The following is a 16,725-nucleotide window of genomic DNA, read 5'->3' as shown; positions in this document are numbered from 1 at the left end:
ACTATTTTTCCACATTCCCCTTAAACGTGTGAGAATAACATATCATTATTCCCACATAAACATGTTCCATGCACACTCATATACACGTTCCTTTTAGAAAGCTTTACTTTTATTTGTCCTTTTTTTTTTCTATTCTTTAACCCTTTGGACTTTGTCTCTCTGTCTCTCTCTCTCTCTTTCTTTTCTTATGAGTTATGCCACATGTCCAAGAACTCTGCCTCTATACACATGAAAATGGCAGCACCATCACCTCTCTCTAACCCTTTTTCTCATCTACTAATCTATCTCCTCCTTCTCTACCTCAGAACCTCTTTTTTCAATAAGCTTTGGGTTTTTTTCTTTTTCTTTTCTTGAAAGTCTTTGTTGTTGTTTATGGGGGCTGTTTTCTCTGGTATTGGAGCAGAGAGTAATGATGGAGGCTCTCTTCCATCGAAACCTAGTCTTGGTGACCTGTCGGAGAATTGTATCTCATCCATTCTTATGTACTTGGATCCACCAGAGATCTGTAAATTGGCAAGATTGAACCGTGCTTTTCGTGGCGCTTCTTGGGCTGATTTTGTGTGGGAATCAAAGTTGCCTTCAAATTATAAGTTTCTTGTTAGAAAAATTCTTCATGAAAGCCCTGAGAACTTGGCCAAGAAAGAGATTTATGCAAGACTGTGTCGACCCAATCGATTTGATAATGACACTAAGGTACATCTATCTCTCTCTCTCTCTCTCTTTCTCTCTCTCCCCTTTGTTGATGATTGATGGTATAGTAGATGAGTAACAAAGTGCTTAACAATGAGTCAATGGCGTAGATCAATTTCAGTAGATAGTCATAGTGTGTTTTCATTTTCAGTCATCTACTTACAAACATTCATTCCCTAAACCTTGAGAGCTCCCTAGTTTCTTCATTATAATGTGTCACAAATTCTAGCAACTTATTCTCTCTATAAGATGAAAAAATTAGGTCAAAAATATATTGTTGGTCCCTCAACTTTAGTTTAAGAGCAAATTTTGTACCAGCTGAGTGATCCATTCTAGGACCAACAAATTTATTTTGCCCAAAAGATTGTAACAACTTTCCTTATGTGGGAAAGATTAGTAATAGCTTCTCCTTCTTCTTTTTTGAAAATAAATAAATAAATAAATAAATAGTCTTATTTTATATATATATTAACAATGAGTTCAAAATAAATTTTTTTTTTCTTTTTTTGACTTTAGGAAGTTTGGCTGGACAAGAGGAGTGGTAAGGTTTCTATCTCAATTTCTTCAAAGGCCTTGAGGATAACGGGGATAGATGATCGAAGATACTGGAATTATATTTCAACTGAAGAATCCAGGTGAAATATTCAATTATATGAGATTGTTTTTGTTGGATACGACTTGGGTTCTGTCGAAATTAATGATCCCTTCTTGCTTATATATATATATATATATATACTGGAATATTAATTTCATAGAAATTCAAGTTTTTTAATAACGTTATATATGTTTTTTTTTTTAACTTTTTGTTCTGTTTCCAAATACGATTGTTGCTTACAAGATGATCTGTTCAGAACTTCGATTTAAAATTATTACAATTAAAAGCTTTCGCAAATTTATCTCAAAAGAGCCCAAGGGGCGATCATAAACCAAAGGTCAGAATTGCAATTCTGAAGCTTGAAGCGCCGAGATAGACCGGTTTTTTTTTTTAGCGTTGGTTTCAAGATGGATATAATTTTTTATTAAAAAATGAAATAAAAAATAAAGACTCACACACAAAAAGAAAAGAGAATATCATTAATATATATATATATATAAGTCATTGAAATTTAAGGGTCCATTTGATAATATTGTTTTACTAAGATTATTTAAGTGTTGTGAAAATAAATGTGGGTGAAAAAATGTTATGAAAATACATATTGTGTTATTAAAATAACAAAAACTCTTGTTTAAACAACATAATCAAACACCCCTATGATATAATTGATGCTTGTGCAAAAAAAACCAAGAGATACTGTATCCAGAAGAAAAGTAAGTTAAAACATTAAAAAGCCAAAAAAAACGTTCTTGCTTTATTTGATATTTTCTCATGATGATATATTACTTTTTCAAATTCCATTGTAATCAATTGGATTGTTTTCCCATAGATAGTATAATAATGAAATTTCTCCCCTTATTATATATATCACACTATCCTCTCGTTAGACCAGAGTGGGAAAATAGAAAGCACTACTTTTTCAAAGTCTAGTAACATTTTTTAATATAATTTCCCTAGCCTTTACCATCGTCATGAGATAAACATAAATAAAAGCATTCTATAAGAAAAAGAGTGCAAGCTAGCTTTTAATTTTCAATCTAGAATAATGGCTCACAAAGACTTGATCAATGTGGGTTTCTTATTACAACATTTTACTAACAAATTAATTATATATATAAATAGATTTTATTTTATTTGGTTCAAGGATAGCTTGCCTTGTGACCAAAGTATTCTTTTCCCGTATTAATCTTCTAGTCTTGAGTATGACAACATATTGATAGAGATGAATGCCAATGAAGTTGACTGAACATAACATGTTAATTAATTACTTGCTAGTTTTGCTTTCCTTAAGAAGTTTCTTCCTTCAGTGAAATGTTTGATTTTAACAAACATTTTATAGAGCATATCTTCCAACAGCTTGAAGCATTCCAAGCTTAATTTATGAACCATATTTTCCCCTATTTTATAAATTTATTTTTTAACAGTAAATAAGTTAGGATTGTTTCAATTTCAATGCCGTCTCAAACTGCATTTTACTGCTAAATAGGAAACATGGTATAATATTGGATCTTGTTTGTTGTCACTTTCTCTTGCAATCTTGTATATCATGTTGCCCAAAATGTAAACTAAATATCATTTACTTTTCTTACTTATTAATCTAGATTGCGAGAAATTATAAGATTCACCGGTAAAATGGTTAAAGTGGTCCTCCCAAATAATAAAATAATATTATTTATGCAAATGTGTGAGTCAGATTCTTAATCAACATAAAAATTAAAAATTTTAAACAGATTAAAAAAAAAAAACCACTAGGCGATGTCATATTTGCATAAATAACAATGTTTTATTAGTTAAAATAACAACTTAAACGATCTTCCAGATGAACTTAATAATTTCTCATAGCTTGCTAATGACTTTAATTAATAAAAACAAAGTTTCCACTAAATTTTCTCGTGATAAACCTATCAACATCATAATTTAAAGAAGAATATAACACAAGTGATAATTTATTATATTGAACACTACAAAAATTAAAATACTTCCAATTATTGATTGGACCACTCCATTATTTTCTTTGTTGTGTGTGTAGGTTTCAAACAGTTGCATATCTTCATCAAATTTGGTGGGTTGAGATACTTGGAGAATTAGAGCTGGAATTTCCACCTGGGACCTATAGCCTATTCTTTCGGCTTCAGCTAGGCAAAGCCTCTAAAAGATTTGGTCGAAGGGTCTGTAACCTTGACCAAGTTCATGGTTGGGACATTAAACCTGTTCGGTTCCAGTTATCAGTATCAAATGGTCAGCCTGCAATTTCTGAATGTTATTTATGTGATCCAGGCAATTGGGTTCATTACTATGTGGGTGATTTTGTGATTGAAAATCAAAGCATTCTCACGAAGATCAAGTTTTCAATGATCCAAATTGATTGCACACACATCAAAGGAGGTCTATGTGTGGACTCTGTGTTAATATGCCCAAGTGAATTTAGAGAAAGGTACAAAAAAGTTTAGGAAGCACTAACAGGAAGTATAGTAGGTCAGTTCGTATGGTAGGTTAGTTCGTGAACTTCATTTTTTTTCTTTTTTAATTTTTTTTAGTTTAGAATTTTTTGCATTTGAAGCAAAGTAGCGTATGCATTTGTTCTTATTTTGTTTCAAATGTTGATTTGGGTGGTACGATCTTTTAACAGCGTTGTTAATGTTAAAGAGTACTGGCGTTGTAAAGGAAAATTGGGACACAGAATTAATTGATATATTTGATTGTACAAAAAGCTCTAGATTGAACTTTAGTTTGGTAGTTGTCTGGTTTGGTTGGAAAACTTGTACCTTCTATCTTTCTTTCCTTTCTAATTCTGTGGGTTGGAGAAATTGACAATTGCCGGTTTGAAAAACTTTCTGGTTGTTGAGGTCAAATAATCTCTCCTTACTGATTTAAATGAATAGAGTTTTATATTCAGAAATTTTAAAAAAAAAATGAAAAAGAAAAGAAAAAAGAAAAAAGAATAGAGAATTAGAGATCCTTGGACCCACAAAATATTTCGTTTGTTCCATCCAAGTTAATGGAAAATAAAAAAATAATTAATATGTCCAGGTTAATTATTTATTTTCTTTTCGTTGTTACTGTTACTATTTGTGGGTTCGAAAACTCTTTAAATAAAACCCAAATACATGTTCTAAGACCATTCATATCAGCTCAGTTAAACTCTTCTAAAATAGATTTACAGTGCAAATTTTACATATTTTGAGCAAAAGAACACCCACATCAGTGGGTGTAAAAATGTGTAAAATTATGTATATATTTTCATGAACTACAGTACCCGTGTAAATATACACAGGTACTGTAACTTGTGTATTTATTATTTTAATGATTTCTCTTCGCACCAATTTTTCTCTCTCTTCTCCGTTGCACAACTACCTTAGAAACTCATCTTCTTTTCCTCAGATGCACACAAACACACCCACACACAAACACACCCACACACAAACAAACCAACACAGACACGATCTGGGTGAAGAGACGATCTAGGTCGCCGGTGAAGACATGATCTAGATGGCCGATGAAGACACGATCTGGGTTGCCGGAGCTTGGTTCTAGGTCACCGGAGCTTGATCGTGGATCGGCCGATGAAGAAAGGTTCTGGCTCAGCCGGTGAAGAACTGATCTGGGAGTTTTTGAGAGTGAGAGAGAGAGAGAGAGAGAGAGAGAGAGAGGTGATCTGTTTAGAAAAAATGAATAGAGAGAGTGAGAACGCGCGCGTATATAGGGAAGGGTAGTTGTGAGAAATAATAAAAAAATTGTGAAGAATGAATATTTTATTGAAATATCTTGTAAAATAAATAAACTGATCTGGGCGTTCTGTAAAAGTGATAGTGTAAAATAGAAAGATGAAGTTTTTTCGTATAAAATAAACAGAAAATTTAGAAGAACTGATGTGGACGCTCTTAAGGTTCTAGTCATCACAACTAATTTAAAACAAAAGGGTAATTTATAGTGAGAGAACTAAACAAGTAAAATCCAAGTTTGAATGAATACTTTCCTGATTAATTGATACAAAATACTTTCTTGCCGAGGTTACAAGCACCCTTGGGCAAATACAATCATTCTCTAAAAGTTCTTACACTCTCATTCCTAAATTTTTCCAATCTCCTCTAAGTGTGAGAGAAAGTCCTATTTATACACTTAGTTCGTACCCCTGACGGTAGGTAGTGATGTTGGATGTTAGAAGATGTTTGTCTCATTAGGCATCTCCTCCCTCATTTTGATGATGAAAATGGACTTTTGAGTGTGTATAGTACTGTTCATTTTAATATTAAATGCGATTTGTGTTAGGTGAGAACACTTAATTAATGTGAAGGTGACTATTGCTTATGTTGCAAGCCACCTTGCCTAATCATATTATCCAATGAAAAACAAAGCTCAAAGCTCAAAGTTGCCATTTTTCTAAAATCCAACAAATTGAATAATGGAATAACCGAAAAAGCATATTTGTTTATGGTGGTGAGGTTTTAAATGTCACTGATCCAATTAATAGTATTTGCCTTTGCTCCGATAGGATTGTTTTTCTTCAACCATTTCAGATATTTGAGCAAAATTCTCTTCTTCTTCTTTTTTTTTCCTTTTTGCTCTACTTTTTTTGTATCCCAAATCTTATAACTCTACTCTTCATAACTTAGCAGCTTGTGCTGCTTCTTGTAATTTGAAAGAACTGTCCCCTTCTCTCTCTGTGTGTTTTTGAAGGATGAAAAAAAAATGAGAAAGCTCCTCCTCCTCCTTTTCCCTCTTGTTTTGATAAAACCTTATTCGGCCAAAAAAAAGAAAACAGTTTGTCAACGACCACGAGGTTACCAACAATAATAGAGCAGTTAAACAAAATATGATCATGACAAAATGAGCTTTAAAAATCATTTGATTTTTTTTTCTTTTTTCCTTATGTCGCCCCTCTCATTCATATATATATATATATATATATAAGTATATAATCCCCCAAGTTTATGCAAAAAAAAAAAAAATTCCTCTCAAGTATTCCTTTTCCCCAACAAATAGTTTTGTTCTATTTGTATATATATTTTGAGATTTAGACTACATACCCCCCAGCCCCACTCCCAAAAAAAAAAAAACTTTGATGTGGGTTTTCTTTTTTTCAATCTTTCTTTATTTTTCTTTTTCTTTTTTTCTTTTTTTTTCAAATTTCCAAGGGCAGCTGCTTTAATACCAGGATCCATGCAGAATTTACCAACTAGTGGCTATTCAAGTCCTCATTTACCTCCCCAACAGCCACAGCAACTGCAGCAGCGCTCACTGAGTGCCAATAACTTGCTCCAACAAAACCATCCACAGAGCTCCCAAGGCAATCAGGCCTTACAACAACAACAAATGTTCCAACAACTGCTGCAGATGTCTAATAACAGTGGGGGAGGGATGCAACAGCAATCTCTTTCTGGTCAAAATGCAAATGGGAGTGTGGCAAGGAATGGAGCGGGGTTTGGAAGCAACAATACAGCAGCAGCAGCTGCATCTCCAGCTAATGCATCGGGAAGTAATGGGCCCGGGCCTACTCCAAGCCGGAGTAACAGTTTCAAAGCTGCTTCAAATAGTGACTCTGCAGCTGGTGGCAATAACGGATTCAACCAGAGATCTCCAGATCTGCCACAGAATCTTCAATTGCAGGATGATATAGTAGTTCCGGATATAGCCCACGACTTCACGGAAAACGGATTTTTAAATAGCGACTTCGATGATAATATGGGTTATGGCTGGAAGGCATGACTAACATAATTTGGTCCAATCAATTGTTCAGTTCTGTTGGGTATGTGTCCTCCATATATCTTTGTACAGGATATTCGCAATAGCTCGGTTTCTTGTTACTTTTTTTTTTTTTTTTTTCCCCTATTAATTATGGAATTTGTTGTGACATCACGCACTTGTACTCAGTAGGTATTTAGACATCTCTTTCGATGGATTTCTGTCTCCAAGTCTTGCAAGTGTAATCTAATAGACAAAAACTAAGGACAGTTTCGTATTAATATGATGTTTACTTGTTTCTTACCTGAGTTTACTCATCGATTAATTAGGTCTGCCCCTTCCTGAAAGCAAATTATTGATTGTCTTGTCAAATTATCGAGCTGAATTATTTTGAATTTGACTGCATGTTAGCCAAATGATTCTGAAAAAACATTGGTTTGCTTGTCAAATTGCCCTGTGGATGCTTAAAAATATTGGCCAGGGTCGAATTGGAGTCGGCATGAAACGATATGATGTTTGTTGGTAATGGCTTAACTCTCATGTCCTGGTGCCTCTGGATGCTTTGACTACCATGTTAATTGTTCAGGTAGCTTAGCAAAGGTTACAAGGCTGCCTATTACTGCGCTGGCTTTATGAGTGTGCTTTTGCTGCAGTTCTATGCAAAGTAAAGGCTAGAGTAGTTTATAGTGAGCCACCATCGTCTGATTAGAGTTGATTTGTTGTTGAAATGCTGCTTGGCTTTGTCTTTTATCTCAACTGATTGCCAAGGGAAGGGAACATGCATACACAACATATTTAGTGGCAGCGTAAAAAATATCTTGTGTTTCAGCTCTCTACAGGTAGCCTCCTACAGCAAGTGGCCCCACACTGATTGGACTCACATACTTTTTGAGTGTCTCCTCATATACAGCCGATACCACCTCATATCTGTAATATTCATATAAATTCATGATAAATTTTATGTAGTAAGTTGTTATAGGATGTTATTAGTGGGTAAAAAAGTAATTTCAATAGTAGGATCAAATTAGTACCAATAACAATTAATTATTTATGATTTGTTATGAAATTGTTATAGTCGTAGCACTTCGTAGTTCGTAGGTAGTATTAAAAAAATATAAAGAAGCAAATAATATCTTATTATGTCAAAATAAATGCTAATAAATATTTTCACATATAAATTTATGTTGGTCTAGATATCACTTTATCTTTTTCGTAGTGAAGGAAATATTATTGCAAGGAAAGAACAGTAGCATTGCTAAAGCAATAGCGTCCATGTTTAGAAACGAAATTTTTAACGTCCAGGTTTAGTAGCATTTATGCATCAAAAGGAGCAAAATAGAAAAGAACTTATGGTTTGTTTGGAACGAGTGGGAGAAAGGGGGAGTAGAGGATGATATAGTAGAGTTGGTTAGAAATTAACCTAGTTTCAGCCAACTTTTACTCTATTCCCTATTTCCCCTCTCTATCTAAACAAATCATTAATTTTGGTAGTAATTTCACTCATCTTCTTGTCAAAGCATCAGCACATTTGTTAGCCTCTCGTAAGCAATGCTTCAAACTCGTTTGAGGAATCCTGTCGAGAAGAACCCTGCAATTATCAATCAAATGGGAAAGAACAAGATGAGCTAGAACATGATCACATTCTTTGTCTTGTAAGAGTAAAAACAAACAAAAATATGAAATTCATATTAATTGAAATTTCTTTATTCGTGGGATCTAGGTGGTCCGTACAAGCCATAGGTCCTAGGTGTATTATTAGAGACTTGGAATAGCAGTACTTGCCCCGGGTCCCAAACAAGCTGTCATTCAAAGCGATAGGTCCTCCAAGGAGCTGGAATGTTAAGTATATCATGTGTTCTTTTTCTCAGGAAAATTGTATACACTAAAATCTTGCAAAAACCGATTTCAGAACTTTAAAATGCAAAATTATTAAAATTAACTTCTGCTTTGGAAACCAACTAAAAGATAATAGGTCTTGCATTACAATCCTAAAATCTAAGATCGACCCAGGTATTAAAATTTTACTCATACCAAAATAGACAAAAATGTGTGTAACTGTGTGTGTATATATATAAAGCATTCAGAAATATTAAACTTTTTGCTCCTACATGGGTTAAACAAGAACTAATATTGATCAACATGGCTTTTGTCACATTTTCTTAAAATCAATTGAGGAAAAAAAAGGTAAAAATGCCAGAGGCAAACAATTTCTCAAGAGATCCTGTTTACGAATTGGGGCACATTCAACCATGATCAAACGGGTCAAAGACCACCCAGTATACTTGAGCCAATCCCTTGTTTGATTTTGTAGACACTAATTTGCATAAATACAATTGTTATCACTGATCAACACTGTTGCAGTGCAATGAATCCATGATAGATCCAGTTCACCTGGATTAACATAAGTGATACAAATAAATGGAAAATAGAAAAATAAGTTTTTATTATACATTGTGGCCAACTGTGGATAGCTTGTTAAGGATCCATAGCCAACCCCAAAATTTAGGGTCCATGGCTTGGTTGTTGTAGTATTAGGTGGATGGCTCCTCCTCCAATGCATGGCATTCCCAAGCAGCTGCTACAAGACAGGTGGCTCCTCGTCTAATTCATTGTTACCAACTGGTCCATTCCCGAGTAGCTGCAACAATCTTGTGGTGAATGTACGCAGGCGAGAAGGTGTATCTGCTTCTCCCTCCGGCAATTGTGTTGACGAATGGCAACACAGTGTTTTGGGGTTGTATTTTAAGGTGCACTTTCCCGAGGAATCAAGCATATCAATATCAAATGGGGATGAGAGTGGCCGTCCAACAACTTGAACATGGGAGACACTGCATCACAACATGATAAGAAAACAAGCAAAACAACCTGATTATGCAAAAGAAAGGCAAAACATGTCCCGTGGACCAAGTTTTGAAGGAGCCTCGAAACAGTGAGAAACTGACCATATATAATACAATCCATCTATTTCTTGTTTCTGAACCCGACCCAATAGCTCGACCTGCAAAATCCCTCCAATGCAAAGAACAGCTTCTGGTAACTTGAACTTTTGCAATTCGTTCTCCTGTTTCATCACGAAGTCAAGCAGGCCTGTTAAGCCAACTTGGAGCCCTATGGAACTCAAAATATGTATGCTTGCTTATGAAACTTACCAGTATAAATATTCATTTCATATTGCATATAGCCAGTTCACTAGAATACAAAATACCAGAGAAAAGCCATGAATGTAGGCGCAGGTCAAAGGTTCAATAGCAATATTTGCATTAAAACAGACAGGTCTGAGATTTCTGGAATTGAAAAGAAATAATAATAAATGCAAGCAAGAAACAGTGCTTACAAAAAGTGAATTCTATCTAGGCTTAGTAATTCTTGTTTAGATGAGTTAAGTAAACCAAAAGAAAATGCCTCTGAATCGATCACCTCCATCTTTCAGACTGAACAATGTAAGCAACAGTGCAAACAATGTAAGCAACAGTGCAACTCACCTGAGCCACTGGAAACTCTGGTGAAGTATACGTCCAGATAAAATCGTCGTCACTCCATCGGTGATGAATTAACATATCCTCTCTGATGTCATCGTCAAATTCCAATGGATGTCTGGAATAGCCCAGTCTAAATCGAACTGCCCTAGATGAATATATAGGGAAGCCATACTGAAAATATGCTGATACATAAACATATTATCTCTGTCAGTTATTTTTATAAAAATAAATAAAAAATCTGTCAGTTAGAAAAATGTTCAGAGTCCAGATCACAGAGAACAACAAATCCACAGGCCATTGGAATTAACCTTGGAATGGTTGAACTTGGATTTCAGTAACAACACACAATTGGGCAACCAACTTATACGTTAATATCTCAGGAACGTTGGGATCACTTTCTCCTTTACTCGACCAGTATGAAGCTCTGAGCTCAATTCTATCCTTCGGTTCCAAGGTATTCTGTATGCTTTCATCAGGATAATTATCAGTGCTTGATGCACTAATGGGCTCTATTATGCAATCTTCTTTTATCCAAGGTGTAAGACCTTGGGCAATGAAGGCATACACTCTATTATCCCTCCTAAGGCGTTCCCACTCTGGAGAACCACCAGCACTGACTTTCACAGGTTCTATCAAGTTCTCCACTTCAATAACATGTGTAACACTAGATAGTTCAGAAACAATTTCAAGCAAAGCTGCTTACAAAGACTGTTTTCAATCACTGCACAAAGATTAAGAACCACATCAGTATCACACAAGAAACAGCACATTACATAGTTCAATGGCATATTGATTTTAATCAATTGTTGTAATTAAATGCCATTCCTATTTGATTGATAGGAATGACATTCTGAGTTAACATGCAAAATGTTATTTCTATTGATTGATATGCTCTGTAATGAAATCAAGGTTGTGAAGAGGTAATTAACTTGCATTTGATTTTTTTTTTCCACTTTATTAATTCTAGCAAGAAGAAGAAGAAAAAAACAAAGGTTTATATTCTAATTAATTTCCTTTACCTATTTATTTTTATTTTATTTTTTCAAAGTAAAGTAACTAGGCAAACTGCCATGAGATAAATACCCATGTAGGTACCATGCCCCTAGCTGCTTTTAATAAGAGACTTTTAAGTTAATTAGATGGAAAGTGATGAGCCAGTTCTGCAATATGGCCTTTGAGCCACAGAGGAGAGAATCTTAGTAATAATTCTCTGAAATGCGTCAGTTAGTCATTTACAGCAACTTTTGCTTCCCTCTTTACTTATCAAAAAAAATTTACAGCAAACCTTGATTATTTTATTTTATTTTATTTATTTTTAAATTTTATAAATACAGCAAACCTTAAATTATAACAATTTGCATTGGTCACATACTAAAGTCAAAACTTTCCCTGTATAATCTAAATTATGAAATTCCCTATTTAGGTAACTAAATTTGATAGATGTGTTGGAAAAGAAACTTCACATTGGGGATACATAATCAAATATATATATATATATAGTTCAGTACTCTCAAATTGGTAAACTTAATATTTCAATGATGTTCACCCCCCCCCCCCCCCCAAAAAAAAAAAAGCAATCATATACAAACCATGTACCTAGAAGCAGGCATCCAACCATGTCGGTCAAAAAGCATTGGAACTGAAATTTATGGTCAATAATTCCAATGAAAGCAAGCCAATGAACTAATATTAGCTCAAGTAAAACCTCTCTTCTTGTAAGAGAGAGGTGTAGAGTGAGGTTGTGGACAACCAGGTGTGGATGTGTGTAACTTACCCCCCAATCAAAAAGAATGAAACCAAAGACATAAGAAGCAGATAAGAAACCTAAAAATCTACTAAATCAAGAAGAAAAACATCCTACAACAACCAAGCCTTAGGCCCAAAATTCTGGGGTTGATTATAGATCCTCAAAAGACTAATCAAGGTCAGCTACATGCATTCCTTTCCGCCATCCTATTCTATCCGAAGTTACAGTCTAAGTTTCCTCCTTAATTAAACATAAACACCCTAGCAACAGACAACTAAACCCAACCCAACTTGATTCTTTTAACACAATAAGCTTACCAAATCGACTCCAAGAACGCGAAACAGCACAAGCGTGGACAAGGTCAGATGGTTCATCCAACTGGTTGAGAATGTTTATGGAAATGTCAAGCCCAAGCCTTTGTATGAAGTCACCTCTATTATCCATTCTACGCATATTAAAATTTATTGAAACCCACCTAACAAATTGAAACCTGAATAACATTGGAAAAAAAAAAAAAAACAATTACAATCATAGTAACATTAGTCACAAATTCTATCATCTTGTCATGAAATAATTAGCGTATTACAGAGAATTGAAGTACATATCGTTTTCATTAAAATTCAACCAGATTACCAGCGAAAAACAAAATTCTGCATCTTTTTATAGCAGAAAGCAATAAAAGTTGCAATCTTTTTTCACTATTTTCAACAAAGACATGTTTTTTCCTGTGATTAACCAAAGAGTATAAAGTGGGCATGAAGCAAAATTATTGATAATCGAATGGTAAAACCGTAAAAGTTGACAGATTTAAAAAAAAAAAAAAAACTCTAATATTTATATCATAGGATGGATTATTGAATGCAACAATTCCTTAAAATATTGACAGAGAAAAATAATCAACAACGTAAAATTTATCAAGAAGACAAATCATTAATAATAACGAAATTAAAACAAAAGAATTTGCATACGTACAATAGAGGAGAAAGAAAAGAATTTACCTTTTTGAGCAGAGAAGAGACGGATCTAAACTCTAAAGCTAGGCTTAAAAAAAAAAAATCCCTTTAGAGCTATAGAGAGAGAGAGAGATGTTCGAAGCCACACCGACTGGACTCAGTTCTGTGAAAGGTATGGAAAGTATATATATATGTAATATGTTCGAGTTACACTTACCGCTAGTGGAATGTTCTTTTTTTTGTTTGGTTGCTAATATATAGTTATATTTATATACAAGTGTAATTTTATTAAGAATAATAATTTTATTTATTTATTTATAAAAGGTTAGAAACTTTTAATTAGTAGTAATTCTTTTATTAGAATAATATTTTAAAATTTTCATTCTTAAAATTTGATGATGTTTACGTTTTTTTATAGGCATTTCCAATTTATAAATGAATGAAAGGAAATGAATAAATGATATATTTTCTATGGTGTGTTTGGAAGTTTATAGATGAATGGAAAGGGAAATGAAATAAATATATAATTTTATTATGATATCATTCATCTTTTATTTGTTTTTCTTAAAGTAAGGATAAAATTAGTATTTCACATTCATTTCATTAATAATTTGTGGAGGGAAAGAAATAGAAATGAATGGAGTAAAATGATGTTTAGGGAATATTCTATCTTTTCCTTGTGTGTGTGTGTGTTTTTTTAAATTTTATTTTTTTTACTAAAGTACATCTTTAGCCTTTAAAGTTTGGGGTTGTTTTCCTTTTATCCTTTTATGTTTTAAATTTACATTTTAGTCATTCAAATTTAATTCTATTTTTCTTTTAAAAAAACATTTAATTCCATTTTTATATTGACTATGTCATCTATTTCTGTCAAACCTATTATGTGGTGACTCATAAAACCATTTACATGTATCTATATTTTTTAAAGTCATGTGATTCATTGAATGATGTTTAAGGAATACTCTATCTTTCCTTGGTTGGAAGGGTTTTTTTTTTTTTTTTTTAATAATTTTTTTTAATTTTTAATTTTTATAAATTTTATTTATTTACTAGAGTACATATTTAGTCTTTAAAAGTTTTGGGCCGCTTTACTTTTATGTTTTATCCCTTTACATTTCAAATTTCCGTTTTAGTCATTCAAATTCAATTCCATTTTTGTTTCCAAAAGAAAAAAAGAAAAAAAAAAAGAGAGTTAGATTCCATCTTTATATTGACTATGTCATCCATTTCCATCAAACCTATAATTACACGGCAATTTATAAAACTATTTACATGTATATATATATATATATATATATATTCTTAAAGTCATGTAATACATTAAATATACTAGTTTATAACTTGTGCATACATAGACGGGTTCAAATTATAACTAGTGTAAAAGTTACATATTTTTTAAGTTAGAGATATATACATAAGTTTTACTTTTTTTTTTTTTGGTGGATATACAAATGATTTTACTTTTTTTTTTTTATTGGGTTTTTAATGGTTTATTTGTATTAATTAGACTCTTCATATTTTGCGCAACTTTAAATCACCTATAACCAAAAAAGAAAAAAAAAAAAAGACACATAATTGGACATGTGGTTCAAAATTGGATTTCAATTGAAATCCAATTTAGAATCTAATTGGACTTAGAATTTTTGATTTTTACACTTAATAATTCACTTGACACAAAAATTAAAAATTAAATGGGACATAAAGCACATAATTGGACTCTAATTGAAATTCAATTTATATTATAATTTGATCTTCTCTAAGCTTTAGCTGTACTCACACACACACACACACACACACACACACACACACTTTTTATTTGTTTAATAAATTTGATAGTTACAATAGAGGAGGAAGAATTTATAACCTACATATATCAATTGGAAATACCATGATGTGTTAATTAAGTTACAAAACTCTTGATCATCCTGAATAAGTAAAATTTAATATTTAAAATAAAGTGAAATGATTATAGACATAATGTTAATACAAATTTAAACTCATTTTTTACTTTATTTGAAAAGTAGATGTCCATTTTTTCTTTTACTTGTTTTGATACATTTTAATTGTGTTGGGAGATTCGAACTTTAGACATTTTTATTGAAAACTCCAACAAATTCTATTTGAGGATAATTTAAACTTTAAAACTTATAAATCATTGCCCATTAGAAAAAAAAAAAAAAAAAAAAAAAAAACTCTTTGACATTTGCATGAAATTTTTAAGTAACTTATAGCTTCATACTAAAAGCCATATCATTCTTATAGAATTGTATTTTTTTTATTAAAAAAAAAAACCTTATACAAAGTATGTTGTTTTTGAGTGTGTTTTAACAACAAAGACTGAAATCTTAAGCTATTGCCTTAATGGATTTGGTCATGTGATTTATTTTATTTATTTTTATTTTTTGTGTGGGGGAGGAGAGAGGAGGGAGGGTTGAAATGAAAATTTGATTTGATTATTTAGCCGGACTATTGTGGATGAACTAATAAATTGCTTGAATCATTAATCATCATTTGACTCTTTTTTTTTTTGGTGTAGTAGTGGTACACTCATGCTCGCTCCAAGGGCTTATAAAGCACAAGTCTCAAAAACTGCTCAGCTTTGGGGCAAGGGTGGCAGTTTTTTAGACTTGCTTCGACCACATGATACCCGCATGGTTTTGTTACCCTGAAGGGCACGCCTCTACTACACTAGTAGTGGTACACTCATGCTCGCTCTAAGGGCTTATAAAGCATGAGTGGGGCGCATCTTTAGGCAATGTGGGACTGAGAGCAAGTCTCAAAAACTGTTCAGCTCCCACCTCTTTAGAACAAAATCTTACGGGCTTGGCTTCCCAAAGAGGACAATTGGATTGCAGGAGGCTTGTCCCCCACAATACCTATACACATATAGTGTGACCGCACTAGGATTGTAGTTCAAGGGATGAGATTAAGAGGCAACACTAAACATTCTATTTCTATATATATTCTTCAAATTCTTTTTGATAATTTATTTTTTTTGGGAATTTTTTTTTTGGTAAATTATAAAATGCGCAATCTTATCTCTTTCTACAGTTATTTGAAATATTAGAAATAGAATTGTGCTATTTTAAAAGAATAAAAAAAAATAGTGTTGTGGTATAATTAAAAAAAAAAGTCCAAAGAAAAAAAAGATTCCTTTTTTTCTTGACCATAAACAATTTACCTAGTCATGCACTACGGACCATGCTTTTACTTTTTAGTTTTTAGAGCCCNACCGCCGCCGGGGGGGGGGGGGGGTGGTGGTTGGGTACATGAACCAGCCCTACCTTGAAGAGGTTCCTCATCATCAAAAATAAAAATAAAAATTGTGGCATTATTAATGTATGTAGGAGTCCTAGCTGATCTTAGGCTTGCTAGTGGTTATTTAAAGAAAGCAAGTGCATGTGGAACACTTGGAAATGTTTGTCCTTGCCCTCATCCTCTGACTAAGATGGATGTTAAGAAAGTGCATGTTATGATTTAGCTTTCTTCTAACTTGTAATGATGAGTGACATTATCTCATATCTCTAATGCTCTGGGGACATAAGATTTGTGTATGGCTCACAGGCTTTGATAATGCTT

The 16,725-nt window shown here is 32.9% G+C and overlaps 2 protein-coding genes across 2 annotated transcripts; one reads left to right on the top strand and one right to left on the bottom strand.

Moving 5' to 3' along the window:
- On the top strand, positions 1-4,013 carry LOC112033932 (F-box protein PP2-A13). Its single transcript, XM_024066710.2, has 3 exons — positions 1-693; positions 1,207-1,325; positions 3,315-4,013. The coding sequence occupies exons 1-3, from the start codon at positions 373-375 to the stop codon at positions 3,733-3,735; spliced, it is 861 nt and encodes a 286-aa protein (XP_023922478.1). The 5' UTR covers positions 1-372; the 3' UTR covers positions 3,736-4,013.
- Positions 4,014-9,249: 5,236 nt separating this feature from the next.
- Positions 9,250-13,325, bottom strand: LOC112033964 (F-box protein At4g00755). Its single transcript, XM_024066749.2, is given in 7 exon segments — positions 9,250-9,795; positions 9,910-10,028; positions 10,450-10,628; positions 10,755-11,123; positions 11,126-11,167; positions 12,511-12,683; positions 13,192-13,325. Coding segments are annotated over 6 exon segments (1,095 nt in total). The 5' UTR covers positions 12,647-12,683; positions 13,192-13,325; the 3' UTR covers positions 9,250-9,545.
- Positions 13,326-16,725: the final 3,400 nt, after the last annotated feature.

Source organism: Quercus suber, unplaced genomic scaffold (genome assembly GCF_002906115.3).
Source record: "Quercus suber isolate HL8 unplaced genomic scaffold, Cork oak 2.0 scaffold_173, whole genome shotgun sequence".
Taxonomy (NCBI): Eukaryota; Viridiplantae; Streptophyta; class Magnoliopsida; order Fagales; family Fagaceae; genus Quercus; species Quercus suber.
The sequence above is the reverse complement of the archived record's forward strand: the minus strand, read 5'-3'. Positions and strand labels throughout refer to the sequence as shown.